General features: G+C 38.6%; 3 protein-coding genes across 3 annotated transcripts; 1 reads left to right on the top strand and 2 right to left on the bottom strand.

Annotated features, from left to right (window-relative positions):
- Positions 1–121: 121 nt before the first annotated feature.
- dnajc16l (DnaJ (Hsp40) homolog, subfamily C, member 16 like) lies at positions 122–12,916 on the top strand. The gene is made up of 15 exons (XM_077202607.1): positions 122–252; positions 1,016–1,209; positions 1,462–1,528; positions 2,676–2,997; positions 3,816–4,000; positions 4,840–4,944; positions 5,033–5,191; positions 5,301–5,431; positions 5,517–5,694; positions 5,793–5,975; positions 6,140–6,216; positions 7,297–7,377; positions 7,488–7,577; positions 8,904–9,074; positions 11,564–12,916. Exons 2-15 carry the CDS (start codon positions 1,019–1,021, stop codon positions 12,003–12,005), a joined length of 2,382 nt encoding a protein of 793 aa, XP_077058722.1. The 5' UTR covers positions 122–252; positions 1,016–1,018; the 3' UTR covers positions 12,006–12,916.
- A 14-nt stretch (positions 12,917–12,930) lies between these two features.
- cdab (cytidine deaminase b) lies at positions 12,931–16,319 on the bottom strand. Its single transcript, XM_077202663.1, has 4 exons — positions 16,038–16,319; positions 13,498–13,609; positions 13,308–13,365; positions 12,931–13,228 (listed from the first exon to the last, which is right to left on the bottom strand). The coding sequence occupies exons 1-4, from the start codon at positions 16,294–16,296 to the stop codon at positions 13,091–13,093; spliced, it is 567 nt and encodes a 188-aa protein (XP_077058778.1). The 5' UTR covers positions 16,297–16,319; the 3' UTR covers positions 12,931–13,090.
- A 228-nt stretch (positions 16,320–16,547) lies between these two features.
- Positions 16,548–22,907, bottom strand: LOC143711278 (trypsin-3). The gene is made up of 6 exons (XM_077202657.1): positions 22,605–22,907; positions 21,663–21,725; positions 21,347–21,497; positions 21,086–21,227; positions 17,220–17,474; positions 16,548–17,079 (listed from the first exon to the last, which is right to left on the bottom strand). The coding sequence occupies exons 2-6, from the start codon at positions 21,712–21,714 to the stop codon at positions 16,924–16,926; spliced, it is 756 nt and encodes a 251-aa protein (XP_077058772.1). The 5' UTR covers positions 21,715–21,725; positions 22,605–22,907; the 3' UTR covers positions 16,548–16,923.
- Positions 22,908–25,457: the final 2,550 nt, after the last annotated feature.

Raw genomic sequence — 25,457 nt, 5'->3', positions numbered from 1 at the left:
CCTCTTAAATTTAAAAAAAAAATACATTGCTTTATTAAATATGATCGGATGTCAGAAATGAAATGTGTACTCTGTACTGTTAGAATTTGGGATGAAATCAGTCGGACTTTTATCTTAGAAAGTGTTTGTCCAGAATCCTTCACTACCGGAAGTCCCGTGCAGGTGAAGGCTTTGGAAAAGATCCGCCCAATACCATCAGGAGAATATGGATTGCTGCTAAATTGTGGATAAATACGATTAGAGCAAGCCTCGGTATTATCATTATTCTGGATTTGTGTGTTTAATGAAGTATGCATTAATGCTGTGATAGCGTCATTCCTCTGTAGGGCGTGCAGCTCGCGCTTCTGTACACTGAATACATTAAAAGGGGAAATGATTTTTTCCCCCCAGTATATCTGTGTTATAAGATTCTGACAGTGTTTGTGTCTGCTGTAAATAGTCGCTGTCTTGTGCATTTGAACTGCACTGATCATATGATCACACCGCGCAGCAGATCTGATGCTGGTTTGCATTGACCGTTATGATGTGCTGGTTCCCATAGAAACAATTAAATCTATTGTAATGCTAGCATTACAGATATGCGTGTGCTGTGTACTGATAGACTGACTGAGATTTTATTGTGACGAATCATGTTTCTTCTCTTCTGATGAAAAACATATTGTGTTGGCCAAAACAATGATTTGACTTTTTTTTTTTTTTACCTTTTACATTTGTGAACTTTCATGACTTATTTTGTTTCATAATTTTAAATGTAATGTTTAAATTGAGTCTAAAAGGCTGTTTAATAGCATCTATTGTGACAACTTAGCATGTTGTCTAGTGTGACAACATGGATTCAATGAAGTTTGTATTTTTTCCTAGGCATTAACAGTTGAAATGTTCAGTAGCTTTTATTTTTAGCCAAGAATTTAAAATGTGTGACTATAAAGAATAGTCTTCTTTCCCTGAGGAATATTTCTTTGAGTATAATGTGTGATGACTAGCCCCAGTCTCATCTATTTGTTTATCCTGTCAGTTGATGAAGCAGAAGAAGATGGGAGGCTGGAGTGTGTTTGTGAACGGCTGTGTTTGGGCCATTCTTCTCCTGGCTCTGTTTGGAGACTCACTAGCATCTACGCCCGAGTTCGATCCCTACAAAGTTCTTGGAGTATCCAGACACGCCAGCCAGGCCGAAATCAAGAAAGTGTACAAGAGACTCGCAAGGGAATGGTGAGTATTCAGTGCAGAGATCGTTGCGGAGACCGAGCACAGACGTGCACTCTCTGAATAAGAATATGCTTGCTGTGAATAAGGTTTTTGCATTCGATTCATCCACCATAATTATCATCCTTCTATGTGACTCGTATTAGTGTGCTGTAAAGAAGACATATTGTGCAATGATTATGCAACTCTCTCATGATGATGTCTGAATGAACAACCACATTTGTTAAATTTCTTTTGTTCACATTTCTTTATCCATAGGCATCCAGACAAGAACAAAAGTCCAGGCGCAGAGGACATGTTTATCAAGATCACTAAATCTTACGAGGTACGATGGTTGCATTGTGTATGTAAGAAATAATATAAAGTAAAAACAAAACCATTCAGGGTTTTATTTTTTTTGCCATATTACCTAATATATAGTTTGTATGCGTATCCGTAAGAAATTATAATATTCTAAAAGAAGTCTCTTATGCTCACTAAGACTTATTTTATTTTATTAAAACCACGGATAAAAACATTTATATCTTAAATATTATTTAAAAAATTGAGTAGGCTAACTGTCTTTTTTTGAATATATTTTCAAATGTAAATTATTCCTGTGATTAGGGGTGAGCGATATGACCAAATTCTTATTTCACGATATGAGAAATTTTATTTCACGATAACGCATATATCATGATACAGTTATTTTGTGTTATTTTATCTCATTTATGTTGTTAAAAATAAGAAAAAATAAAAATTTCAATGCACAATGCAAATTAAAAACAATAAGTAATACGACAAATACGATAAACAAAAATATGAATCAAATGTAATAAATTAAATATTGCATAGTCTTCAGTGTATGAATTAAATATAAATGTATTCTTATTAAAGTTTTAAAAGAAGTTATTCAGTCAAGAGCAGCAAGTTATTTTATCTTTTGTTTGATTCACACAATCACATTAATGACACAGAGCAGCATGTAGGAATATTAGGCTGGTGTCACTTTAAGACCAAACGCATGTATCGATTATATATATATTGATTATATATATCTGATTTCACTTTAGACATAACCAGCTGTGTTTACGTGAATACTCCACACGATGGGCATTTTGATATAATTGCGTGTCTTTTCGACCATTCAAGCGCAATAAGACGTGAAAGAGAACTGAATTCGCAATCGCATGATTTATAGCAAATTTTGTTTAATAAATTTGGCAAATCAGTAGTGTTTTCTGTAATATATGTTTACACATACACCCAAATAATATCTGCTCATTATAAAGACTTCTTTTAAGGGTTCACATGCAGTACACTAACAATACGACCAAAAGTAGTTTTTGAGAGGTTTCTCCCTTTTTTTGTCTAACGCATAAAATAAGCAGGAGATTACACAATTTTAAGTATTAAGCAACTAGTGTAAGATTCATGTAAACATTTGAAATATGTTTCCAGTAACAATCATGCATATGATTCACCTTACATAGATTCTTTCCAATGAGGAGCGAAGGGCAAACTATGACCGTTTTGGTCAAATGGACGAGAATCAAAACTTTGCACGAGCGCCACAAGGCTTCAGACACTTTCAAGACAGTTTCTACTTCGATGAGTCTTTCTTTCACTTTCCTCGGACGAGTCGAGACTTCACGGAGAGCAAGCACCTCCTTCACTTCAACCAATACATGAATGAAGTGCTGCCGGATAGTTTCAAGAGGCCCTACCTGATCAAGATCACATCAGAGTGGTGCTTCACCTGCATTCACATTGAGCCCGTATGGAAGGACACAGTGCTGGAGCTGGAGCCATTAGGTAGGTTCAGGATCATCACCCTCACAGTTGATTCCTGGAGAGTTGTGTGATATTGTTATACACATGAAGGCCAATTCACACTGCACCGTTGGACGCCAACCAACGGCAACAATTATCAGATTACAGTACTTCAATTTTCAGACATTAAAGGAGTAGTTCACTTTAAAATGAAAATTAGCCCATGATTCACTCACCCTCAAGCCATCCTAGGTGTATATGACATTCTTCTTTCAGACGAATACATATATAATAAGTATTATTAAAAAATATCCTGGCTCTTCCAAGCTTGATAATGGCAGTGAATTGCAATCAACTGTTTGAAGCTTAAAAAAGTGCGTTCATCCATCATAAACGAACTCCGCACAGCTCCGGGGGGGTAATAAAGGCCAAAGCGATGAGTTTGTCTAAGAAAAATATTCATATTTAACATGTTACAAAGTAAAAATCGAGCTTACGGCCATACGCAGTCTACATGCACCTAAAGCGCAACTCACGCAACTTGTGATGTCAGAAGTAGCGTAGTGCATCATGGCGTAGCGTAAATATCAGCAGTACGTCGCATTCCTCGCATAAGTTGCGCTTAGACTGAAGTCGAATCCGTATGTTCGCTTGGCCGGAATCTAGTTATTGTACTTTATAAAGTTTTAAATATTAATATTTTTCTTACACAAACTCATCGCTTTGCTTCAGAAGGCCTTTATTAACCCCCGGAGCCGTGGATGGATTCACTTTTTTGTAAAACGCTACAATAGTCTATTGTAGATGTTGTTTTTGTTTTTGTTTTTTTGAAAAAACATCACTTATGTTTTGATTTGAAGGGATTGGCATCGGTGTGGTGGATATTGGATATGAGAGACAGCTGGCTAACCATCTTGGTGCCCACCGCACACCTTCCATACTTGGTTTAATCAATGGCAAAGTCACTTTCTTTCACTACTCTGTGGCCAGGGAACACTTGAGACAGTTTGTGGAAAGCCTTCTGCCCCAGAAGCTTGTGGAGAAGGTAGGAGTGGTCAGGTTCAACTGCTTAATACAAGAATTGGCTCTTGTTGCTACAAATGTGGACTATAAATATATACATTCATATGAATGATACTAAAAAGAGTTAATAATTGAAGTTTTATTCCATTTTTACTTCCTTTCCACTTTATCTTCTTTTCCAATCATGTTCCTTTTCCTCTCTTTCCCTTTCAACTTTTTTGCTTTCACCCACTTTTCTTCTCTTTTTCCTTTTTATTTATCCATCTCTTTTCATCTTCTATTTCCTTTTTCTTGCCTTTTCCCTTTCTTCCTTTGCTTCCCCTTTTCCTTTCCTTTTCCCTTTCTTCCTTTGCTTCCTCTTTTCCTTTCTACTTCATTTGCCTCTACCTATTTCCTTCTCGTTTTCCTTTCTTTTTCCCATTCATTCCAATTTCCCTTTCCCATTCTCATCCTTTTCCTCTCCCTTTCCCATTTCCCTTCTCTCTTTTACGTTTCCTTTTCCCCTTCATGTTCCTTTTCCTCCCTTTCCTTTTCCATTCCCTTTCCTATTTTTCTTCCATCTCTTTACACTTTCCCTTTCCCCTCTCTTTTTTCTGCTTTCTTTTCCTTTCTTTCCTTTTCCCCTTTACATTACCCTTCCCACTTTTCCTTATCTCCTTATCCCTTTCCACTGCTTTAACATTTTCCTTTCCCCTTCCTTTTATCTCTCTACTTTTCCTCTCCCTTTCCCTTTTCTCTTTTCCTTTCTTTTTCACTTCCTGTTTCCTTTTCTCCCTCTCCTTTCCCTCCTTTCCTGCGTTTATTTCTTCTCCTTACCCTCTATCTATTCCTTTTATTTCTTTTTCTATTCTTTTCTTTAAGGTGACGGATAACAGCTACCTCGAGTTTTTAAACAGTTGGCGTGAGGAGAATAAACCAAGAGTGATAATGTTTGATGTAGCATCTAATATCCCTCTTTTGTATAAGGTGAGTGTTTATTATATTAATTGTTCAAATAGTCTGTCTTCTAAGTCTATTTTCTTGACACAAGTTGTTATATACTCTTTCTTCACAGCTCACTGCGTTTGCCTATAAAGACTACGTGAGGTTTGGCTATGTGGATATGGGCCTGACCGAGACCTCCCAAGTTGTGCAGAGTTTCAACATCAACTCATACGCTCCCACCATGCTCCTGTTCAAAGAGAACACAGAGAAACCAGCTGATGTTATACAGGTGAAGCCCTGCTCCCCATTTGCTAACAGCCAATTGCAAGTTTTCTCACAGACTGTGTACCAGTTGTTGTTGTTTTGCTGGACAAGTCCTCTTGTGTTTTTACCCGTAGGCAAGAGGGATGAAAAAGCAGATAATTGACGAGTTTGTGTCCAATAACCGTTTTCTGCTGGTGCCGCGCCTGGTGAATCAGAAACTCTTTGACGAACTGTGTCCAGTTAAACAGTTCCACCGTCGCAGGAAGTAAGAATTCTGACCTCTAATCGTAGTTGATGGACTTACTGTATGTTTCTGTGAAAACTTCATCTCCTGTCTTTCTGGTTGACAGGTACTGTGTTCTTCTCGTTACTGGTGAAGGAGAGCAGTTTGTGTCGGTGAATGAGGCGTTCTTTGACTTTGCTTCCTCCAACACTAAAGAAGTCCTCAGGTTTGCTTATGTTTATCAGAGAAAACAGCAGCCTCTCTGTGACACCCTGCTCAAAAAGGACGACACAACCCCTCCCCAGGTCAGTGACATTAATGTGCTTATACACGCATAATAGGCCCGTTTAGTCACCTTTTTTGATGCCGTATGAATTTAGATGTTTTGTGCGTATGACTTCAGGTGATTCTCCTGGAGAGACGCAGCGCTGCTGGTAGGGTGTTGTATCGGACAGTGACGGGTGGATGGAATGGGAGTGATGATGATAAGCACCGCCTCCATGAGCTGCTTGAGCTCCTGCAAAGAGACCCCTCCTACCTTACCCACGATGCCATGCTGCCTGAACTAAACAACGAGTTTGCGTCTGTAAGTCATACAGAGTAATGAGGGGATAAGATTGTCTTTGTGACTTTGCCATTTCAACTCTGAGATTTAAGGATTTTAGAATATTGTGTTGAACCTCAAGATCTAATTACTAGAAATGATAATGTGAGAAATAATCAATGCAATTATATATTTTTTTGTTCCAGATGTTTCTTATTCAGTGGATAAACACTGCATATGATTACCTCGCTCAATTTTACTTTGATCTTCTCTACTCTAACTGGTGAGCACAACCGTATAAATCACAGTCCTGTTTTAATGCAGTTTCTTACCTCTTTTCCAGTCAAACTTAAGCCTGTCATGAATCAGCCACGTATTTCCACAGTCTTGGGTCCAAATTTACTAACAGCTTGCTTGCGCCAGCGTAAACCCTCTTTTAGCGTCAGGATTTGCTGAAGACACGCAGTGAAAAATTAGTGCTGAAAAGGCGTGGACAGTTATTTTTGCGGCTGACCTTATTGTATATGCATTTGTAGGAGTTTCCCTTTCAGACACAAAATTTATGGAAAGAGTACTTAAATGAATCACGCAAGGTGATTTAATATGGTTTGCGCTTGTCAATTTACTAGTATTTGCACCCTGATTAAACCAGATGCTAATTTGTGCTGAACTTTGTTCGTCGTTAGGGAAATGATCCGGCTGCGTCTGTGTTATACATTTCATTCAAAAATGTTTTTTAAATATAAGTTTTACAACAAATAAGAACAGACTCATCAAACTAATAATGACATTTATTCGTCGGTCTGGTAGTCGTGGGGGTGGAGTGTCATCGCCTATAGAGAGAAATGCACATTAAGTTAAACGTCATGCAGTAAACGCAGTACTAATTTAGCTTCCTCACGAACGTTTGGATATGCGCCTTATGATAGCACACATTTTTCTAGGTTACAGTAGAGTAAGAGGCCTTGTAAAGTGGCTAAAGTTAGGCTACTACATGCATGTTTCAAATGATAAGCGGTGTTTGAGATAAGAGGCAAACATTTGCCACATTTTTGTTTGTGTCACATTTTTGGGGTCCTCCTTAACCCTCTCGAAGTGATCCCACACTTTGGATTTCCTGTCCAACATAATTACCACATGGACCAGCCGTGTTAACGATCTGACCGTCATGGACTGTGTGACTTCACAATTCCTGTGGATTTTTTTCTGCAACCAACTAACCAATTAAAATTTGGTTGACCAATGCTCTTCTCATCATTTTAACGTTTGGTCAACTATTAGGGGGCAGCACTACTATTCTCATTGTTGTTGTTTTTTATAAATGAGAAACCTTAGAGCTTACATCTAGTTCTGCTTCCCCCAGGCGTGAGATGATGCCCGTACTGTCTCTGATCTTCTCCGCTCTTTTCATCCTGTTTGGGACTGTAATCATTCAGGCTTTCAGGTAGGACTCCAGGTTTGGTTTGTTATATCCCAGTGCATTTCTAAGGAGAGTTGTAGATTATATTAACCGTTTTTTTTTTTTTTTTTTTTTTTTTTTTTTTTGATGAACAGTGACTCTGGGGAAGAAAAAACAGCCAAACAAAAGACCACTGATTCACCAAAGACAGCGGAGAGCTCTCCAGGACCTGAGAGCACTTCAAGGTGTGAAACTGCTTGTTTGAGATGATATAATTTAATGGCAAAATTGCACAGTGACATAACATAACTGCATGATAAATATAGAATTTGAGATTACAGGCCCCGTTTACACCTGGTATTAAGATGCGTTTTGGACAATTGTATCACAAGTAGATGAAGGAGACACATTCCCGTTTACACCTGGTGTTTTAAACAGTCCTTTTTGTTCACTTTCAACCACTTCTGTGCTAATTTCTTTGAGAGGAGGGTCTGTGGGTGGGTAAATGTATCTGGGGGGTTCAGATCTTTTGATGTAATGGACAAAATAAGCTTGCACATTTTACATATGAACGCGGCTAGAGACGACAGAAAAACATACAGAGCAGCAGCTTTCGTTTCTGCTACACTACACTGAAATTCGGCTACACTGAAATAGTGCTGCACGATTAATCAAATCGCAATGTCAAGCCTATGCGATTATATGACGCAAAATGCTGCGATTTTATATGAAATAGCCTAAACAAATTAGGGCTATTAACGCAGGATCTGTTAATTTTTGTCATCATTTGGCTAGTGTTACATGATCCCGCTCTTATTCATGCAAATGCTTTTAAACCATTCATGCGCGACAAGACAGAAAAGAGTATCAATATCAATTTTTGTATATGTCAGGAAGTTGTTATATATTTTGAAGACATTTATTTTTTAATAAATATTTTAAAAACAAATTGATAGCTTTCAATTGTTATGACGGAATCACTGTAATGTTGGATGGCTATAATTAATGTTCAAAATTATATTTTTATCCAGACATCAATGGCTTATTGATCATTATAGGTGTTATCAATCATTTAGTTGTTGTTGCTAGCAAGTATATAACCAAGGAAGTTGACTCATGAAACCATTTGTTGATTACATCGCAATCGCTTATCGCAATATTGACCTCAATAATCGCAATATGACATTTTCCCCAAATCGTGCAGACCTATTATGAAAGCAATCCGGTCAAATGCATTTTCGGCTACCTCTGAAAGTGGTCGAAAGTATACAAGCTCTGAATGTTTTAGATCCAGTTTACACCTGTATTTAGCCTCATCCACTTCTGTCATTCCATCGACCAAAACGCATCTTGATACCAGGTGTAAACAGGACCGAAGATCCAATCCAATCCAACTTTATTTGCTAAGCACTTTTAAACAACCAAAGTTGACCAAAGTGCTGTACATAAAAATAATCACATGAGGCACAAAATTGTTTTTTGTGAAGATGTGTTTAGAAGATGTGTTTGAAAAGAAGATGTGTTTAGCTGTTTATTAGACAAATTGCTAAGAGTTGTTTTTCCTGTTACAGTCGTCCACCTAAAAAGAATTTTGTGGAGGTGACGGAGCTGACGGACATCACCTACATGAGTAACCTAGTCAGGTTAAAGCCTGGTCACATCAACGTAGTGCTGATCCTCACTGATGCTTCTAAGCAAGTGCTGCTCAGGAAGTTTGCCAAAGAAGTATATTCATTCTCAGGGTGAGGCCTCTGCGCGTGTGTGTGTGTGTGTGTGTGTGTGTGTGTGTGTGTGTGTGTGTGTGTGTGTGTGTGTGTGTGTGTGTGTGTGTGTGTGTGTGTGTGTGTGTGTGTGTGTGTGTGTGTGTGTGTGTGTGTGTGTGTGTGTGTGTGTGTGTGTGTGTGTGTTTTGTGAGAATGCTAAAACCTGTTTCTGGAGATCAGCCTTCTTGCAGAGTTTAAGTTGTGATCCATTCAACACTAACTTCCGAATTGTAGCATTCTTCATCTTCTGTCGAGCTTTAGACAATTGAACTGAAGTTCAAAACTCAAAGATACAACATAGGAATATTCTTAATCTGACTTTGAATTGAACGCAGCATTAATTCTGACCCTGCAAAAGTGACTGTATTTTTCAATTAAGTGCTTTGCACTAGAAAAATCTCTGAGCCATTTGACGAGTAGGAATGCATAAGGTAAAGTTGTGGAAATAGTTAGGGCTGTGTTTTCCTAAAGCATTGCAAGCCTTAGTAGATCTTGGAGAACACGGGTGCCAATGGTTTCTACAATCTACTTAGCCTTGCAATGGCGTTAGGAAATACAGCCCTGGTCATTTTGAAAAAGCACAACCGGACCCATTATTCCAAAATTTTAGGTCCAGTTTATCAATTTATTTAAAAAGATCCGGTTATGCGTAATAATCCGACAACTCATGTGGTCATGTAAACGCGAAAACCAGTTTACTTTTATCGGAGTATAGGGTCATAACCGGCTTAAGCGTAAACCGGTCGACACAGGTAGTTTTTCTTACTCGGATTTCGCATTATGTAAACGCATTAACCTGCTCTCTGTCGGCTTATTGAAGTGCGCATGTGTGAAATGTGACAGAAACGCATCCTTATTGCAGATTTAAACACATCCAGACAGAGTGAGCGTTTTGCAGGAAAGGAAGAAGGAAATATATCACAAATGCAGACTCTTTCATGACCCAGAACATTATAAAAATGTCCTCTCATCTCGTGCAGAAGTAGAAGTGGTTCAGTCAAAACGCCGCTTCTGTAACTGCATGAGAGGATAATATACGAGCTGTAAGTTTCCCGCTGACATGTTGCAAGCTTTATTTAACATCAACCGACATAACAAGTCAGATACGCAGATGATTGTTTTGTCGTCACACAGGGTCATGGCCTGATTTATTAATTAAGTCATGGTGTGTTGTTAATAAAGTCATTACTTGCATTGTTTTTTTCTGGTTTGCATGTAAACAGCGGAAACTGGTTATTTCAATAAGCTGATATTTGTGAGTTATCAGCTTACTGGTGTGCATGTAAACGTGCTCAGTGATAACTGCTAATCCATTTTTCTCTGCCTGGAGTCAAGTTGTTTCTATGAATTGCAGTGATCCATTTGCTTCTCTGATCTGTAGCTTTCGGCAGTCTGTAAAATATACCTCAGATTTCTTGTCAAATGTAGTTGTACAGTCAATCGCAAAGCTCTTTCCCGTTTTAGATGTGTTTTTTGTGTTTTTCACGGCGTTCACGCTGAAAACCAATGCTGCCGCTCATTCTTTTTGCCACTCAGTGGGCGTGGCCTCAATCACTCCAGCTGACGGTGACGTCACGCGCATTCCCTCTATATAATTTAATGGCAGTTATTTTTACCTTAAACTTTAAGCTAACAATTGTTCTGAGTTCTCCAGAGGCCCCAGACAGTGTGATTTGTAACAATCACGTCAGTTTTTTTAGACGCATTCACCATCACTTTTATTAATTAATGTTTTACTCTACAGTTGTGCAGTTTTGAGGGGGATAGCCTATATGGCATTTTTTAAATTTATTTGCCAAATTTATTAATGATATTTATATAGGCTACAGGTTTATTAAAAGTAGCAACGTTTTATGTGAAATTAACATTAAAGAAGACATTTCGCAGTTTCATTCATGGTGAAAACATGAAACGTGCCATAGTTTAGTGGAAGATTGCTGCCATCAACTGCAAAACAAACACTTTTGCTAGCGCTCATTGAATAGTTTGTGCTTGAATGACATTTGGACGATGACATCACTGTTTTATCCAGACCGGCTATATATACTGTACAAAATTATAAACGCAACAAAACTGTAAAGCTGCAAATCTGCCTTGAAATAATCTATATTGTAAAAAGCGCTATAAAAATAAATAGGACTTGACTTGAATGCTAGGTGTAATGCTCTTGCTATAGGCTGTAATGTGTGTGTGTGTATATATATATATATATATATATATATATATATATACATATATAGGATAAATAATCATGAACACAATGACAGGGCGAAATGGGCTGTGATGCATGGGGCACCAGGTAAAATCTTGCCTAGGGCAGCAAATTGGCCAGGGCCGGCCCTGATTACATCCAATTAAATGCTGAAAGAAAGTAGATCTCCAGTAGCTGTGCTAAGCACCCTTGCTCTAAACGTAATTTTTGTAACAAACAAATCCAAAAAAAAAGCTATCCCTACTTCCTCTTGCAGGTCTCAGACTCTTCACTACTCGTTTTTAAACGTGGACAAGCACAGCCAATGGATGGATTCACTCATGGAGTCGGCTCCTGATGCCAGGCCGTCAGACTGCTTGGACGAAGAGGAAGAGGAGGACACCACCTCCAACAAATCAGACTACACTGGCCACGTCCTGGCGCTCAACGGCCACAAGAAGTACTTCTGCCTATTCAGACCTGTGTTTACGGGGGAGGGAGCCGAATGTAGCAGGTGGTCCGACGAGGATGCGTCCACAGCCGGGCCAAGCAAACCCTCGAGGTCCCGGTCAAGTTCCCGACAGAAAGCCACCACTCTGGAGATCCACCACAAACTGGACCGACTGGGTCTGTGGATGGAGAGGCTCATGGAGGGAACTCTACCAAGACACTATGTTCCGGCCTGGCCCGGTCTGGACACCATAACGCCACAGAAATAAGACTCCCGTTTGTCCTCAGACCTATTGCAGGAGGCATGCTGTAGTGACGTGAAAGATGTTGAAATCTAGCTTTCAACATCTTTTCTATCCAAATGACTTAGTTATTATGTGATATTAAGTTATTCTTTAAAGCGCACTGGTTATGAGTAGAGGTTTTCTTCATTTAGAGCACCATGTGCTCGTCTGCTGCTTTAGGGGCAAAACGCCTTTCCATCTGCAAAGTACACTGTCTTTTTGTTTGTATCGTTGTTTCATTACTGTAAAGATGCCAATATCCAGATAAAGCCATTCTGTGTAGCTTCCATCAGGGCTAAATGTGTCTTAACACAGCTGGGTATATGGCGGCTACAGACCACCCTTATGATTTTGTCCAGGACCCGTGAATTCAAGCGATGGCCCTGGCTTCAGAAGCAGTTCGTAGTAAGGTAACCTTTCTGCCTTTTTTCCAGTCACTATTTGGATTATAGAAATAAGAAAAAAAAATTGTGTGTGTGGGAAGGGTTCAGTCAACCCATTCTGCTTATGCAAAATCTCTAACTACAAATTTACAAAACTTTGGTGCATGAAAAGGTCACTTTGTTACGTTTTGAAAACTTGAGAAGATACTTGGGTTTTGCTGCCATTTGTGCATGTGCTGCCTTTCCTCAAACTCCATACTTTTTTTATGTCATTTGCACTTTTGATGACTTGCTTAGGATTCTTTAATTCATAAACTTAATAATATTTAAATAGAGGTTCTAACTGCGTCTGAATTAACATAACCAGTTGAATCAGGTTAAAAATGTCTCTAGATCATCAGTTGGCTTCTTTTTTTTTTAAGAAAATGACTTTGTTGCACTTTTTTGTGGTTGATTTGCATATCATGTGCATTGTTTAAAAATCATAATAATAAAGTTTGTACTGTAGCAACATGTTTAGACTCGTATTTGTAAATGTATTTTGTATTTATTGAAAAATAATATTAATTTGAAGCTTCTAAGTATATAAATTATACATTCAACATTTCCTAACACATTATTAAACACCATTAATCCTCTTTCTAACTACACAGTAAAACTCTGAGGTACAAAGACTTTCTTGGCTCTTCAAAACTCATTCCGAATATTCACTTTCTTCATTCTTAAGTCATCTGGACCGAAAGACGCAGGCAGCAGTTCCTCAACGGTCATCTCCACAAAGGAACCGTCAGGTTTGGACAAATACACGTCCCAGTTAGCGCCAAACTGTAGGTGTAAACAATAATAACCTGTTTAATGAAAGCTTGTTTAATTGATGTGAAATACTGTGGTAAATGACACTTGCCTCCCTCATGAACTGCCTACAGCCTCCACAGGGGGAAATGAAGTGCTCACACAAATCACTGGAAGAGCAGAAGACACTTACACAGATGCTGATACACTGATAAGAGAGTCATCTTCCAAATATGGAGCTAATTAAATGATTACAGATGTTATTGCACTTATATATAGCCACTAGAGGGCTTAAAGTTTACCTCGCAATAGCAATGGCTTTGAAATCCTGGTAGCCCTCAGATACAGCTTTTGAGATGGCAGTTCTCTCGGCACAGATTCCCAAGTTGAAGCATGCGTTTTCCACATTACAGCCTGATGTCGAGCAATAATGAAAATGTCATAATTCATTTCGGTTTTTATTAACATACAGTTGCCCCTGTGTAAAATTGTAGGAATCAAAGGCCTGGTTTCACATACAAGGCTCAGATTAAGCCAGGATTAGACCTTAGTTCAATGAGGACATTTAAAGGAATAGTTCACTTAAAAATGAAAATTCTATCATTTCCTCACCCTCAAGTTGTTTCAAACCTGTATAAATTACTTTCTTCTGCTGAACACAAAGGAAGATATTTTGACAGATGTAAGAAAAAAACTATGAAAGTCAGAGGCGTACATCAACTGTCTGGTTACCAACATTCTTCAAAATATCTTCCTTTGTGTTCAGCTGAAGAAAGAAATTCATACAGGTTTGAAACAACTTGAGGGTGAGTAAATAATGACAGAATTTTAAATTCTTAAGGGAACTATTCCTTTAAGTAGCTTTTTTAAATGTGCCTTAGAAAAAAAACATTGTATGATGTGTCAGAGCTAGTTGCTTTCAGTTAAAACATCGCTAACATGCATTTGAGTCTTGTACTGTAGGCTTAAACCTTGTCTGTGAAACTGGGCAAAGTGTCCAAATATGTTACATCACACTGTAAACACAAATGGGGTACATCTTGAACTCGAGTTTTTTTGCTTCAGAGATTTCTTTCTATTGGCTGGTCAGAAGGGGGCCTGTCAGGGTCCAAGGTTTTTATTTACTTTCTGTAATGACAAAACTGTCCTTACTGCAGTGACTAACACATGGTCACTGAATAACACTAAGTGCTGTTTCACTGCAGATCAAGGCTGTGATCATCTGTAATATTTAAACGAATCATTAGTTAGCGATAGCATTAGCTTTTTAGACCAACAGAAATCAACGTCAGGGACATGTATGCTAAATAATTGTGCACTGAATTTGAAATTAGGTTACAGTGGGGCTACAGGTGCACCGATGTCAAAGGCGTATTTGATTTGATTTTCCTCTAAACCACTAGATGGCAAAAAAAACTTGCCATAGCACTTTCCACAAAACATTTGCTTTTGGAGATGCACTAGTTGATTCTGCGCTAATTTGAACCAATATTTGACGTGTTTTTTTTTTTTTTTTTTTAAATGTTATAGATTTAAGTAGAAAATAAGAATCGCTCAAATTATTGAATATATTTTGAGACAAAGGTCTTGTTAATAATTTTTAGTTTTGTTCAAGCTAATTAAAGCAACAGTTTTCAATAATGGAAGAATATGCAAAAGTATGGTATTTGGGGTAAAAGGTACAATAATTAACATTATAATTAATAGATGGCGGATATTTTCATTTGTTTATATTTTTCCATTCTTTAGATTCAGATGGTAAATATCATGTGTTAAGTTACGTGTCTACCTTAGAGATAATCACCATATTTAAAAAATATGAATCATATCAGAATAAAATACAATTTGTAAATCTATATTCAATTATTATGGGATCTCTTTCAATGCATTCATAATCTTTACTTTTTAAAATAATAATTTTGTTTCTCTATTTTAAATATATATTTTTATGTTGACGTTTCCATGTAACAAAAATAAATCAAAATAAACAGAAAATAGTACGAACTTTGCAAAAGGGATTGTTTTGAATAAGTATTAACTTAGACATTATTAAAAACATATTATTTTAGCTAAAGTATTTGTATCAATACTCTGTGCCTTTTGCCCGTCTGTGGTGTAAAAGGCCTGCCTTGCAACCTCGTACATTTATAAGGTTTTTAAACAAAATAAACCACTTTTATGCTTTATTTTCACACAAAACCTGTTGCTCACCTCAAATTAGGCCTATTTCCAAAAACTTTAGCAAGCGAGTGCAAAGTTTCCCGGTGTAAAGCAAAGTTTTTGAGAGCGAACACAAAGTATCTTCAGGGGTTTGGAGAGAATGCAAAAAAGCATTGAAATCTCCCCATCTCATTTTTTCCCATATTTGTGCCCCTTTACTGCCTAAAACCCATCTGAAAACGAATGCATGACATTATATATAATATCACCTGCATATTATCCTCCACCAAGAAAAAAAAATTCCATTATACGTAATGTAGGCAACAAGACGAACACTGCAACATTGGTCATAGTGTTATAATAGTGTCCTTATATAATGCAATCCGCTAATGCAGCCCTTCTTTACTACAATCAATAACTGAGGTGCAAGACAGTGAAAACTAGAAACAATCTGACTGGTGAATGTCGCATGGAGCAATCAAATTTGAGAGCTGGGTAATATTGACAAAATCATTAAATATGTATTAAGTATAATTCACGTGTCAGTGTTACATGCCGATAGCCGTCCTTCTGTTGGCATGTAATGGTAAAACAAACTAAAAAAAAAAAGCAAACCAGCCCTGCTGAAATGGTCTGATATTTGTACAACTTCATGACTTTTACATTTCAGGCATTCCCTCACCTGTGAAAACCGTCCCGTCGTGTGTCAGGAGCGCCGCCCCGACTCGAAACTTGCTGTAGGGGCAGTAGGCAAACTTCGTGGCCTCTAGGGACTTCCGAATCAACTCTTTTATTCCCAACAAGTTCCCATTCAACCCATTAACAAGCTCATGTCTCATATTTTCATCTCCCATGTCGATATGCTGTGTGTGTGTGTGTGTGTGTGTAGAGTCTCTCTGTGGCTTGACTTGACTGTGAATTTGTTTTTCCAGATCTGACATCCAATCCCCTTTTCCCAGATTTCCCACCTCCCTGATGTTCTGCGTTTGATGTGTGTGTGCTGTCATGCGGAAAGGTTATGTAATTTCCAGTCGGAGTGACTGCGACCTTTTTCTTAGCCACACCAAAACAGTGAGGATGAGGTATAAAGGTCACTGCACAATAATACACTGGCATTCCCAATGGAATTACGATGAAATAGCATTCACTTTTCACAACAGACTGCTGGAGATAAATAGGCCAACAGCGATAGTAAGCTGGGAAAATACTCGATTTATTTATTTTATGGTCTCCTGCCTGGAAATAACATTAAAAACAGAATAAAAAGTGTTTAAATCAAGATGACCAATTGTGTTTGTTGGAATTTGATTTCGTGCCAATACAATCATGAATTTAACCACAAATAAAAAAAGTCTCTGATATCCAGAGATATTATATTCTTGTTTGTTTTTTTCATTCATAAATTGAGCAGTTTTTAACTCCTCGTTTGAAAACGTAAAAGAATAAAACAACTTTTAATAATGGTATTCATCTTATCTAATAGACATTGACCTCAGTATACTCAGTATACTGAGTCTTTTTGATGGTGTGGCAGTTCAACAACCTTTGGAAAAAGAACATTCTGTTGTCTAGCTGTTGTCATTTTCGACTATCCATTTGATCCAGGAGACGTAGTTGCGGACTTTGGTGTAGACTCCTGGGAAATAAGGGTTGGCACAGCTGATGCCCCAGGACACGATCCCCTCAAAATACCCATTACAGATGAGAGCCCCGCCAGAGTCGCCCTGCAGCCAAACACAGCACGATGTCACCACAGATCACACAGTGTTAAACATTATACCATGCTGTTTGTTTTAGCAAAAAGGTATTTGGTATGCACATTGTCCTCTCTTTCAGAGAGAAAAACCCTACTGCTCGAGTTCACCTGGCAGGAGTCTTTGCCGCCCAGCGGGGAGCCGGCGCACACCATGTTGTCTGTGATTCTGTAGTAGTAGTAGTATTGACACTGAGGGATGATCTGGACGTCCACGGCACGCAGGACGGGGGACAGGTAATAACTGTAGACCTGAGTGACACCCCAGCCGCTGACCGTGCATATTGTGCCCCCTGGTATAGGAGCGAGAGAGGTTGGCATCATGGCTGGCTGGACGTTGGCATTGAGCTCTGCGGGCTTCTCCAGCTGATGAACAGTTCCAAAAATGAATGTAGTAAAATATAACAAATTTAATATGTAACACCTATAAACATATTACTGCTTTTATCCAGATTAATTCTTCCCCACTGTTACAAGGAGCGTTTTAGGAAGTCATTTTTTCCCACCGCAATCAGATTGTACAACCAGCATTATACAAGATGATAGACTATATTCTAGGATTACTCGGTTATTTATAATCATAATGCTTTGCGAAATTGATACTGGGGAATAAGTCTTGTTGCTGTTGTGATTGATGTTTAAGTTTTCTATTTGGTCATTTTATTGTTATGCTGTGACATTTCACCCTGGGGATTAATAAAGTTTATCAATCAATGCTTTCAACATTGATGATAACAAGGAATGTTTCTTGAGCAGCATATAAGCATATTAGAATGATTTCTGAAGGATCATTTGACACTGAAGACTGGAGTAATGATAATTCAGTTTGATAACAGGAATGAATTACATTAGAGGTGCATCAGTTTTTGGTCAATATCTTGTGTTGACAATGCAAGAGTCCAGCACTCTGTAAAGTCTTCCAGCACATAATGATCAAATCATACACTCTTAAGCGTGTGTGTGTGTGTGTGTGTGTGTGTGTGTGTGTGTGTGTGTGTGTGTGTGTGTGTGTGCGCGCGTGCGTGCGTGCGTGCGTGCGTGCGTGCGTGCGTGCGTGCGTCCGTCCGTCCGTCCGTCCGTCTGTCTGTCTGTGTCTGTCTCTGTCTCTTTGTGTCTCTGTGTCTCTGTGTGTCTGTGCAAATCAGGTTTATTAGCAAAAGTTACAGACTTTCCGCTGTTTGCTATGAACAAATCAAACAAAAGTAATTGAAATAGCCCAACACAACAAATGACAAGTGGTTTCCCCAAATTCAGCTAAAAATTACTTTCAGTCTCAAAATTATGCAACAATAGAATCCCTCACAACAGCACAAATCTGCAAAACAGGTTTTGTCTCAAGCGCACCTGATGCAAACAATCAAGGGCTTATTAGTTGCACCAGGTGTGCTTAAGCTAGAACACATGAAATATCTGGGGCCTCATTTATAAAACTGTGCATAGGATCCTTACTAAAAGTGTACGTGCGACAGAAAGCCAAAAATGGCAGACACAAAACAATATTCAGATTTACAAAACCGTGCGTACGCAAGAACCTGCGCAGAATCCACTTTATAAATCCCAGTTAGCGGAAGATTGTGCGCACATGCGTCTCCTCCCCGAAACAACCATATATGGAGCTTACAACGCCTAGTTTTACTATGCATATCTTCATCCGCATATCATTTGCATATGATTATTCATCCACGTGATAACATGTTTAATGCTACAAGACATTAGGAAAATATGAAGTGCGGATGTGCTGTCACATTAGTTACATTAATAAAAATCATTTAGTAGCCTATCCTTGCCTTGTTTTTGAATAAATAAATCAAATAGTGTAAAATACATTTCGGAGAAATCTTTTTATCAGTCTTTTCCACTGGCCAAAGAGTATTTTTAATTGATTTATGTTTTTAATGGAAACAGATAGACCTTGTTGTGCATTATTTGCACGAAACTATTTTCTCAGACAATCTGCTATTATCATGATAAGCAATTACCTCTTTAGTTAAAACATTAAAACACAGCATGGAAGAGTGTTCGAAAGCATTGCATCTACAACAAATATTTCTATTTATTGAATATAAAAAATGTTGTAACTTCTCAGTAATGATTTCATGTAATTTAAGTGTTTAACTCCATTAATCAGAATGGCATATTTAATCTAAATCTTTACAACAGAAGTAAAACAAAGTTTAAATCATTATTTTATTTATATAAACTGTTATTGTGAACATGAACTGTATTTATGATTAGGAATTATAAGGAAGATTTATGGTTTTAGATGCGTTATGCTATGCGTCAGTTTCACTACACGGCCCAAAGCGCTCGCCGGCGCAGACATTTAAGAAGGGATGAATGTTTGCTTCATGTGATAGGCTTGGTGAGTGAAATTATATTTGTATTATCTTTCTGTATATGTATAATTTTCTTTAGATTTTCTGTCTAAAAGTGACCAAAAAGACATTAACTCCAGCTCACCATCGGTGTCGCCAAACTGCTCCATCTCCAAAATGTTCATACGCATGGTAGATTTAAGTTTGGTCAGAGTTTGCGTGCAGGTGCGCAAATTTTTCCGTCAAGTTTGTTTTTATAAATCACAAGTTGTGTGTCGTAAGTGGCGTACGCCTCTTTCAGAGCCTGTTTTGTGCATACGCAATGGTTATAAATGAGGCCCCTGAACTGGCTAGGTTTGTTGAGTGTTATGTTTGACTGCATGTTAGAAATTTGTCTAAGTCAAAATAATGGTCCAAAAGGCTAAGAGACTGATATAATCGTCTTTCACAAACAAGGAACATGATACAAAAAGATAGTGAAGGCACTAAATGTTCCTAGACACAAAGTTGGAAGCATAGTTCGCAAGTTTAAGGTTAAAGGAACTGTGGTTACACTACCTGGACAGGGCAGAAAAATAAAGCTATCTATCGCTGCAACCAGATTTTTGAGAAGGCAGGTTCAGAAAAACCCTCGAGTGACTGCAAAAGACCTGCAGCAAGACTTAGTGGCAATAGGCACTGAGGTTTCAGCTGCACTGTAAGACTCATACTAAACGCATGCAAGCACTCCAAGACGTACACCACTACTGGCCCAGAAGCACAGGAAAAGTCAGCTTCAATTTGCTCAAAATCATATAAATATGCCACAGAAGTTTTGGGATTCTGTAAAATTTCGGCCATATGGATCAGCGGTATGTCTGGAGGAAGAAGAAGGAAGCATATTCTGAAATGACAGTTGATCATGGTGGGGCTTGGTGATGCTCTTGCTGCTTTGCATCCCCTGGCACTGAAAACCTGCAGCGTGTAAAAGGCAAGATGGAATCATTGAAGTATCAGGAAATCCTAGGAGAAAACTTCATGTCGTCAGTGAGGAAGCTGAAGCTTGGGCGTCATTGGACCTTCCAACAGGACAATGATCCCAAGAATATCTAAAGTGGCAGCGGCATCATAGTCACCTGACTTGAACCCCATAGAAAATCTCTGGTAGGATTTGAAGAAGGCGGTTGCAGCACACAAACCAACAATATTACTGAACTGGAGGCCATTGCTCGAGAAGATTCCTCAGAAATGCTGCCAGAAGCTGGTGTCTGGCAATATATTTTGTTTGCAGCAGGTCATGACAGCAAAAGGCTGTTCTATTAAGTACTAAAGATACTTGCCATGAAGGGGTTGAAATCATTTCGAGACTGCAGGGTCATTAAAAGTTGCATTTTCAGTTGAATTTGGGGAAACTACTTAAAACATTTGTTGTGTTGAGCAATTTCAATTACTTTTGTATCATTTGTTCATTACAAACAGCATTACAAAAAAGTCTGTTAAATTTGCCATGGGGGTTGAAAACTGTATATTATATATATATATATATATATATATATATATATATATATATATATATATATATATATATATCAACCCATATATAACAACCCAAAACCAATGACTAGGATAAACAAACAGACTTATTAACATAGATGCTATATATTTTTTATTTAATCAACTTACTTTCAAGAGCATAATGTCACTATCAAATGTCCTGTAATTGTACATGTAATACACCAGGACTCTGGACACATTGAACATCTGCTCAAATCCCTCTTTTTTGGAGAGGTCATGTTCACTCAAAACCACCTTGATTAAATAGCTCCTGCGAACAGATCAGACAGCAGAACCCAACAATATTACATCAGTAAAGTTAGTGTGATGAGTTGTAGATGTACTGTAGCATGTTTAGAGTGTTTAGTTCCTTGTGATTGAAATACTCACGGTCTCCAGCAGTGGGCAGCAGTAACCACCCACTGCGGGTGTATGAGTGTTCCTCCGCAGTAATGATAGTTGTTGTATTGAACAGACGCCTGGTACTTTATGGAATAGGGTGCAACCTCCTGTCCTCCAATGATTCTCTGCTGCAGTGAGCCTGTGAATGAGGGAAATAATGATAAAGTGACACCTCATATGTGCTAGATAAACACTAAATGCCAGCAGCCTGTGATCACATAATGTTTTTCAATAATGTATGCACAGAAAGCAACATGCATTAGATGAGACCGCTGAGAGTTGCTCAGAAAATGCAGTGCATTACCGTGAAGCGTCAAGGTGATGAGGAGCAAGGGGTATTCAAGGCATTTCTTCATGTTTGAGGGGTCTAAAACAGAGGGTGTTTAGAGGTCGGAAAACAAATGGAGCACAATGCAGCTCTTGTATGGGAAAACAGCATCACGTTTTACATAATACATCAAATATTGAATTACTATCAAAGCATATGTCCAACAACAGGTTACCCTGCTGGAAAAAAAAAAGTTAAAAATAAATGGTTTAGTTCAGCTGGTTTCAACTGGTTTAGCTGGTCCCTCAGCCTGGCCCAGGTGTGGTTTAGGTGGTTTAACTAAACTTTTTTAACAATTAATTTAAAAAAAACTAAGAGTAAACATAGTCATCAATCAATCATCATTTTAAAATGTCTAGAACCGTTAATATAACATCATGTGTGATGTACACTTCTTTTATTAAGCAAAGATGCAAAAGCGATAGTAGAGACATTTATAATGTTACAAAAGATTTCTATTTCAAATAAATGCTGTTCTTTTGAACTTTCCATTCATCAAAGAATCCTAAAAAAAACGGTTTCCACAAAAATATGAACTGTTTTAACATTGATAATAATACTAATAATAAATGTTTCTTGAGCAGCAAATCATCATATTAGAATGATTTCTGAAGGATCATGTGACACTGAAGACTGAAAATTGACAGGAATGAATTACAATTGAAAAGATATTAAAATGGAAAACAGTTTGTAATATTTCATTAATATTACTGTTTTTTACTGTATTTTTAACTAAATAAATGGAGCCTTGGTGAGCAATGGAGATTTCTTATGCAGAAAAGACTTCAAAAACATTTTTTTTTTAATTATTCATACCAACCCCAAACTTTTGAATGGTATGATATATAATATATGATGTTATATGTATGAAATTTATGACGTTTCCTAGCTAAAACAGAAATGGACATAAAAACTCACCCTGAGCATCGAAAGTTCAATCCTGAACAGCTAAATCCCACTAACTTCCTTCCGCACTATGTGAATATTAGCTTTGCTTTTATAGTGTAACCACATCTGTCCCTTAGGTTTTATGGTCTTATTTGTACACTAACTATTCTAAAGAACAAAAACGATAACACGCAGGACCCAAAAGCTCAGTATCTATGATCACCTCTTCTTGTTTGATGCTATCGTGTCTAAGACCTTGCTTTTGATTCAAACACATTGTGCTGCTCTCTAAGGGGAAAACAAATATCTATAGACTCTCTCATTTGACAGAATGGTTTGTCAGAGAATAGAATATCAGATGACGGCAAAATTGGGTGACAATGGCAATAGGGTGGTGGTAAACAAAGCATCTGCGACAAGGCCTTTCCAATATCCCTTGACTGTATAAATGCACATCTGTATCCTCAAGGGAGAAGCTCCACCTAGTTTGGCATTTATCTGAAGTCCCTCCTTGGATGTAATGAAAATGTATTCTGATAGTGCCTCGTGGGATTTGATCAGAAAAATAAATGTTGATTTCTCTCCTCACATTGTTTAATAATCAAATGAGATACCAAATATGAAATTCTTATTATTGGTGCTACATTCTCTTTTATTGTGTGTAACTCATATTATGTTCAACATGTTATTGTTATTCTCTCTCCATTGAGATGGGTAGTTACAAAAGCATGGTGTGTATTTCTGAAACAAAATGCTTTTGTGAGGGACGCAAGGTTGGCAAATGTGTGCACTGCATCCTAAATAAAATCGGATGGACAACATGTTATGGAGTTGCTGGAAGAGAGGACAAGGAGGTTTACATTTAAGGTGTGGTCACATTAGCAAAATTTTGAAGGCAAAAAAGGTCCGTTGTCTGTCGTCAATAGTATAGCGATGTGTGTAGCGCAGCTTTATAGGTAAATTTGAACCCTTTGCGAAATCTGCATGGGTAAATATTTCGCCCTCATGCAAAACTCCTGTTTGCGTGGATTTTTATTGAAATGACTGGATTTTTTACAGAAAACTTGCAGAACAACAATAAATGTGATTGCACCTTTGAACTATATAATTATACTCATATATATAAGTTAACAATTAAGTTCTTTGAAGTTGTAGTTTTGAGCTTCTTTTCTGTCAGTCTTTGTTCTGTTTTCGTTGGATTTTTCGTTGGTTGTTCTGTTCTTGTTCTTGCAGCATCCTGAGAACCTTTGTTTTATGTCAAGTTTGTGAATAAACCATAACTGCTGCAAATAGCTATGTGCACTATTTGCAGCAGTTATGCACCCGCTGCATCCACAGCCACCAGCCCAGCTGATGTTAAGCCTGAGCCCACCACAGACAGGGAGCCTGAGTCCACCACAATATCAGAGCCAGAGGTAATGCCTGAGCTGAAGATCATGCCGGAGCTCGAGCCTGACAAAAAGTCTGACCAGGTGCGTGAGGCAGCAACAGTCTCCATGCCTTTGGATAATATATATTGGTGGAATACGATGGGATCGAGTGGAGCCCTGTCCCATTGACTACGCCGGATGTAAATGCATTGAACTCATGACCACTTATATTGTTTGAGGAGTATGAAGAGAACACAATGCCTGTTTCATCGCCCAGCACTGTTATTGATGTCTTTGATGTTCCCACCTTGCCTCCGAGCCGTTCCTGAGTTCCGAGTCGACCAAGCAAATCAGCTTAGAGTTATGGGATAGACTGGCGATGAAGCCTGCCTGTCCTGTCTCAGCCAGTAATGTCTTTTATTAACCCGCTGTCCTTACTGCCTCTCATCATCCCTTTGTCTCCTCCTATGATGCCTGTTCTGTGCTTTGTGGATCCGCCTCGGTCTGAAAGTACGCCAACTCGACCCTTGACTGTTGACACGTTTGCTCCCCCAAGAACCTCCAAGCCTGTCACTCAATCTCGGCCCAACGACCTGTCGACTTCACCATGACTCCTCGCCCTCTCGCCCCTACCTGGGACGATCGTCCCTATGGCTCCGCTTTGGTCAGTCATCGCTCTGCGATCACCAAAGACTTAAGGGCCTTCATCGTTGACTCGTCCCTCCTCCCCTTTTTCTCCGTCGGGCTCCTCCTTCCCTCCGTCTTCACCTCAGTCCTCCAGCACACTGGCTTCACCTCGGCTGTCCGTCCCCATGGCTCTGTCTTCGGTCTCCTGGACCTTCCATGTCACCCGGTCTTGTTGGCTCTTCGCGTATCTCCATCCGCCATCCATCAGTGTCTCTGTCGCCATCAGCCTCATCTCAGTCGGTCTCCCCCCTCGTCCGGCCTGCCAAGTCTCCATCATGGCTCCTCCCTCCCTCGACTCCACCTTGAACATTCGTCCTGGGAACGACATTCGTCCTGGTTCCTGTGGTCATCCTTTGTGCCAGCTCTGCATCCCCCACCTAAGCCCCCTCCCTCCCTCCTCAGTAAATTATGTTTGTTCATAAAGCGCAAAGTAGCCTACTTGATGATTGGGGGAGTCAGGGTTATCTTAGTTTATCAATGTTTATGGTACGTTTACACGACAATGATATGCTTAAAATGGAGAAGTTTTTCCTTTGAGTTTTCTGCGTGCAGATGACACCATTGTCAAAATGATCCCCATTCACACGGATCCACGAAAATGACTAATAACCCTTTAATCTGCAACAAGGCAATTAGATGACGATGAAACACGATAGACTGAACACGTAATAATGCATGTGCATGACGCCATCGTCTTCAGAGATTCACGTTTTTGTTGTTTACACGGAGAACAAAAACATGCACTTTGAAACCTGTTTCACCCAAAACGCCGTTGTCGTGTAAACGAATGGCCAAAACGCATAAAAAGTTTTACGTTTTTAGTTGA

This window comes from Siphateles boraxobius, unplaced genomic scaffold, assembly GCF_051911475.1.
Source record: "Siphateles boraxobius isolate OS27281-9 unplaced genomic scaffold, OSU_SipBor_1 5, whole genome shotgun sequence".
In the NCBI taxonomy this organism is placed as follows: Eukaryota; Metazoa; Chordata; class Actinopteri; order Cypriniformes; family Leuciscidae; genus Siphateles; species Siphateles boraxobius.
Note: the sequence above shows the minus strand (reverse complement) of the source record. Positions and strands in the feature narration are given on the sequence as shown.

Excerpts from the sequence above, each read along its gene's own strand:
- dnajc16l (XM_077202607.1), top strand. The coding sequence starts at position 1,019 with ATGAAGCAGAAGAAGATGGGAGGCTGGAGTGTGTTTGTGAACGGCTGT. Across the intron at positions 5,192-5,300 it reads AACCAGCTGATGTTATACAG|GCAAGAGGGATGAAAAAGCA; the intron begins GTGAAGCCCTGC and ends TTTTACCCGTAG. Across the intron at positions 5,432-5,516 it reads CAGTTCCACCGTCGCAGGAA|GTACTGTGTTCTTCTCGTTA; the intron begins GTAAGAATTCTG and ends TCTGGTTGACAG.
- cdab (XM_077202663.1), bottom strand. The coding sequence starts at position 16,296 with ATGTCAGATCTGGAAAAACAAATTCACAGTCAAGTCAAGCCACAGAGA. Across the intron at positions 13,366-13,497 it reads AAAGCCATTGCTATTGCGAG|TGATTTGTGTGAGCACTTCA; the intron begins GTAAACTTTAAG and ends CTGCTCTTCCAG. Across the intron at positions 13,229-13,307 it reads GTAGGCAGTTCATGAGGGAG|TTTGGCGCTAACTGGGACGT; the intron begins GCAAGTGTCATT and ends TTACACCTACAG.
- LOC143711278 (XM_077202657.1), bottom strand. The coding sequence starts at position 21,714 with ATGAAGAAATGCCTTGAATACCCCTTGCTCCTCATCACCTTGACGCTT. Across the intron at positions 21,498-21,662 it reads CATCACCTTGACGCTTCACG|GCTCACTGCAGCAGAGAATC; the intron begins GTAATGCACTGC and ends CCTCATTCACAG. Across the intron at positions 21,228-21,346 it reads GCTGCCCACTGCTGGAGACC|GAGCTATTTAATCAAGGTGG; the intron begins GTGAGTATTTCA and ends ATCTGTTCGCAG.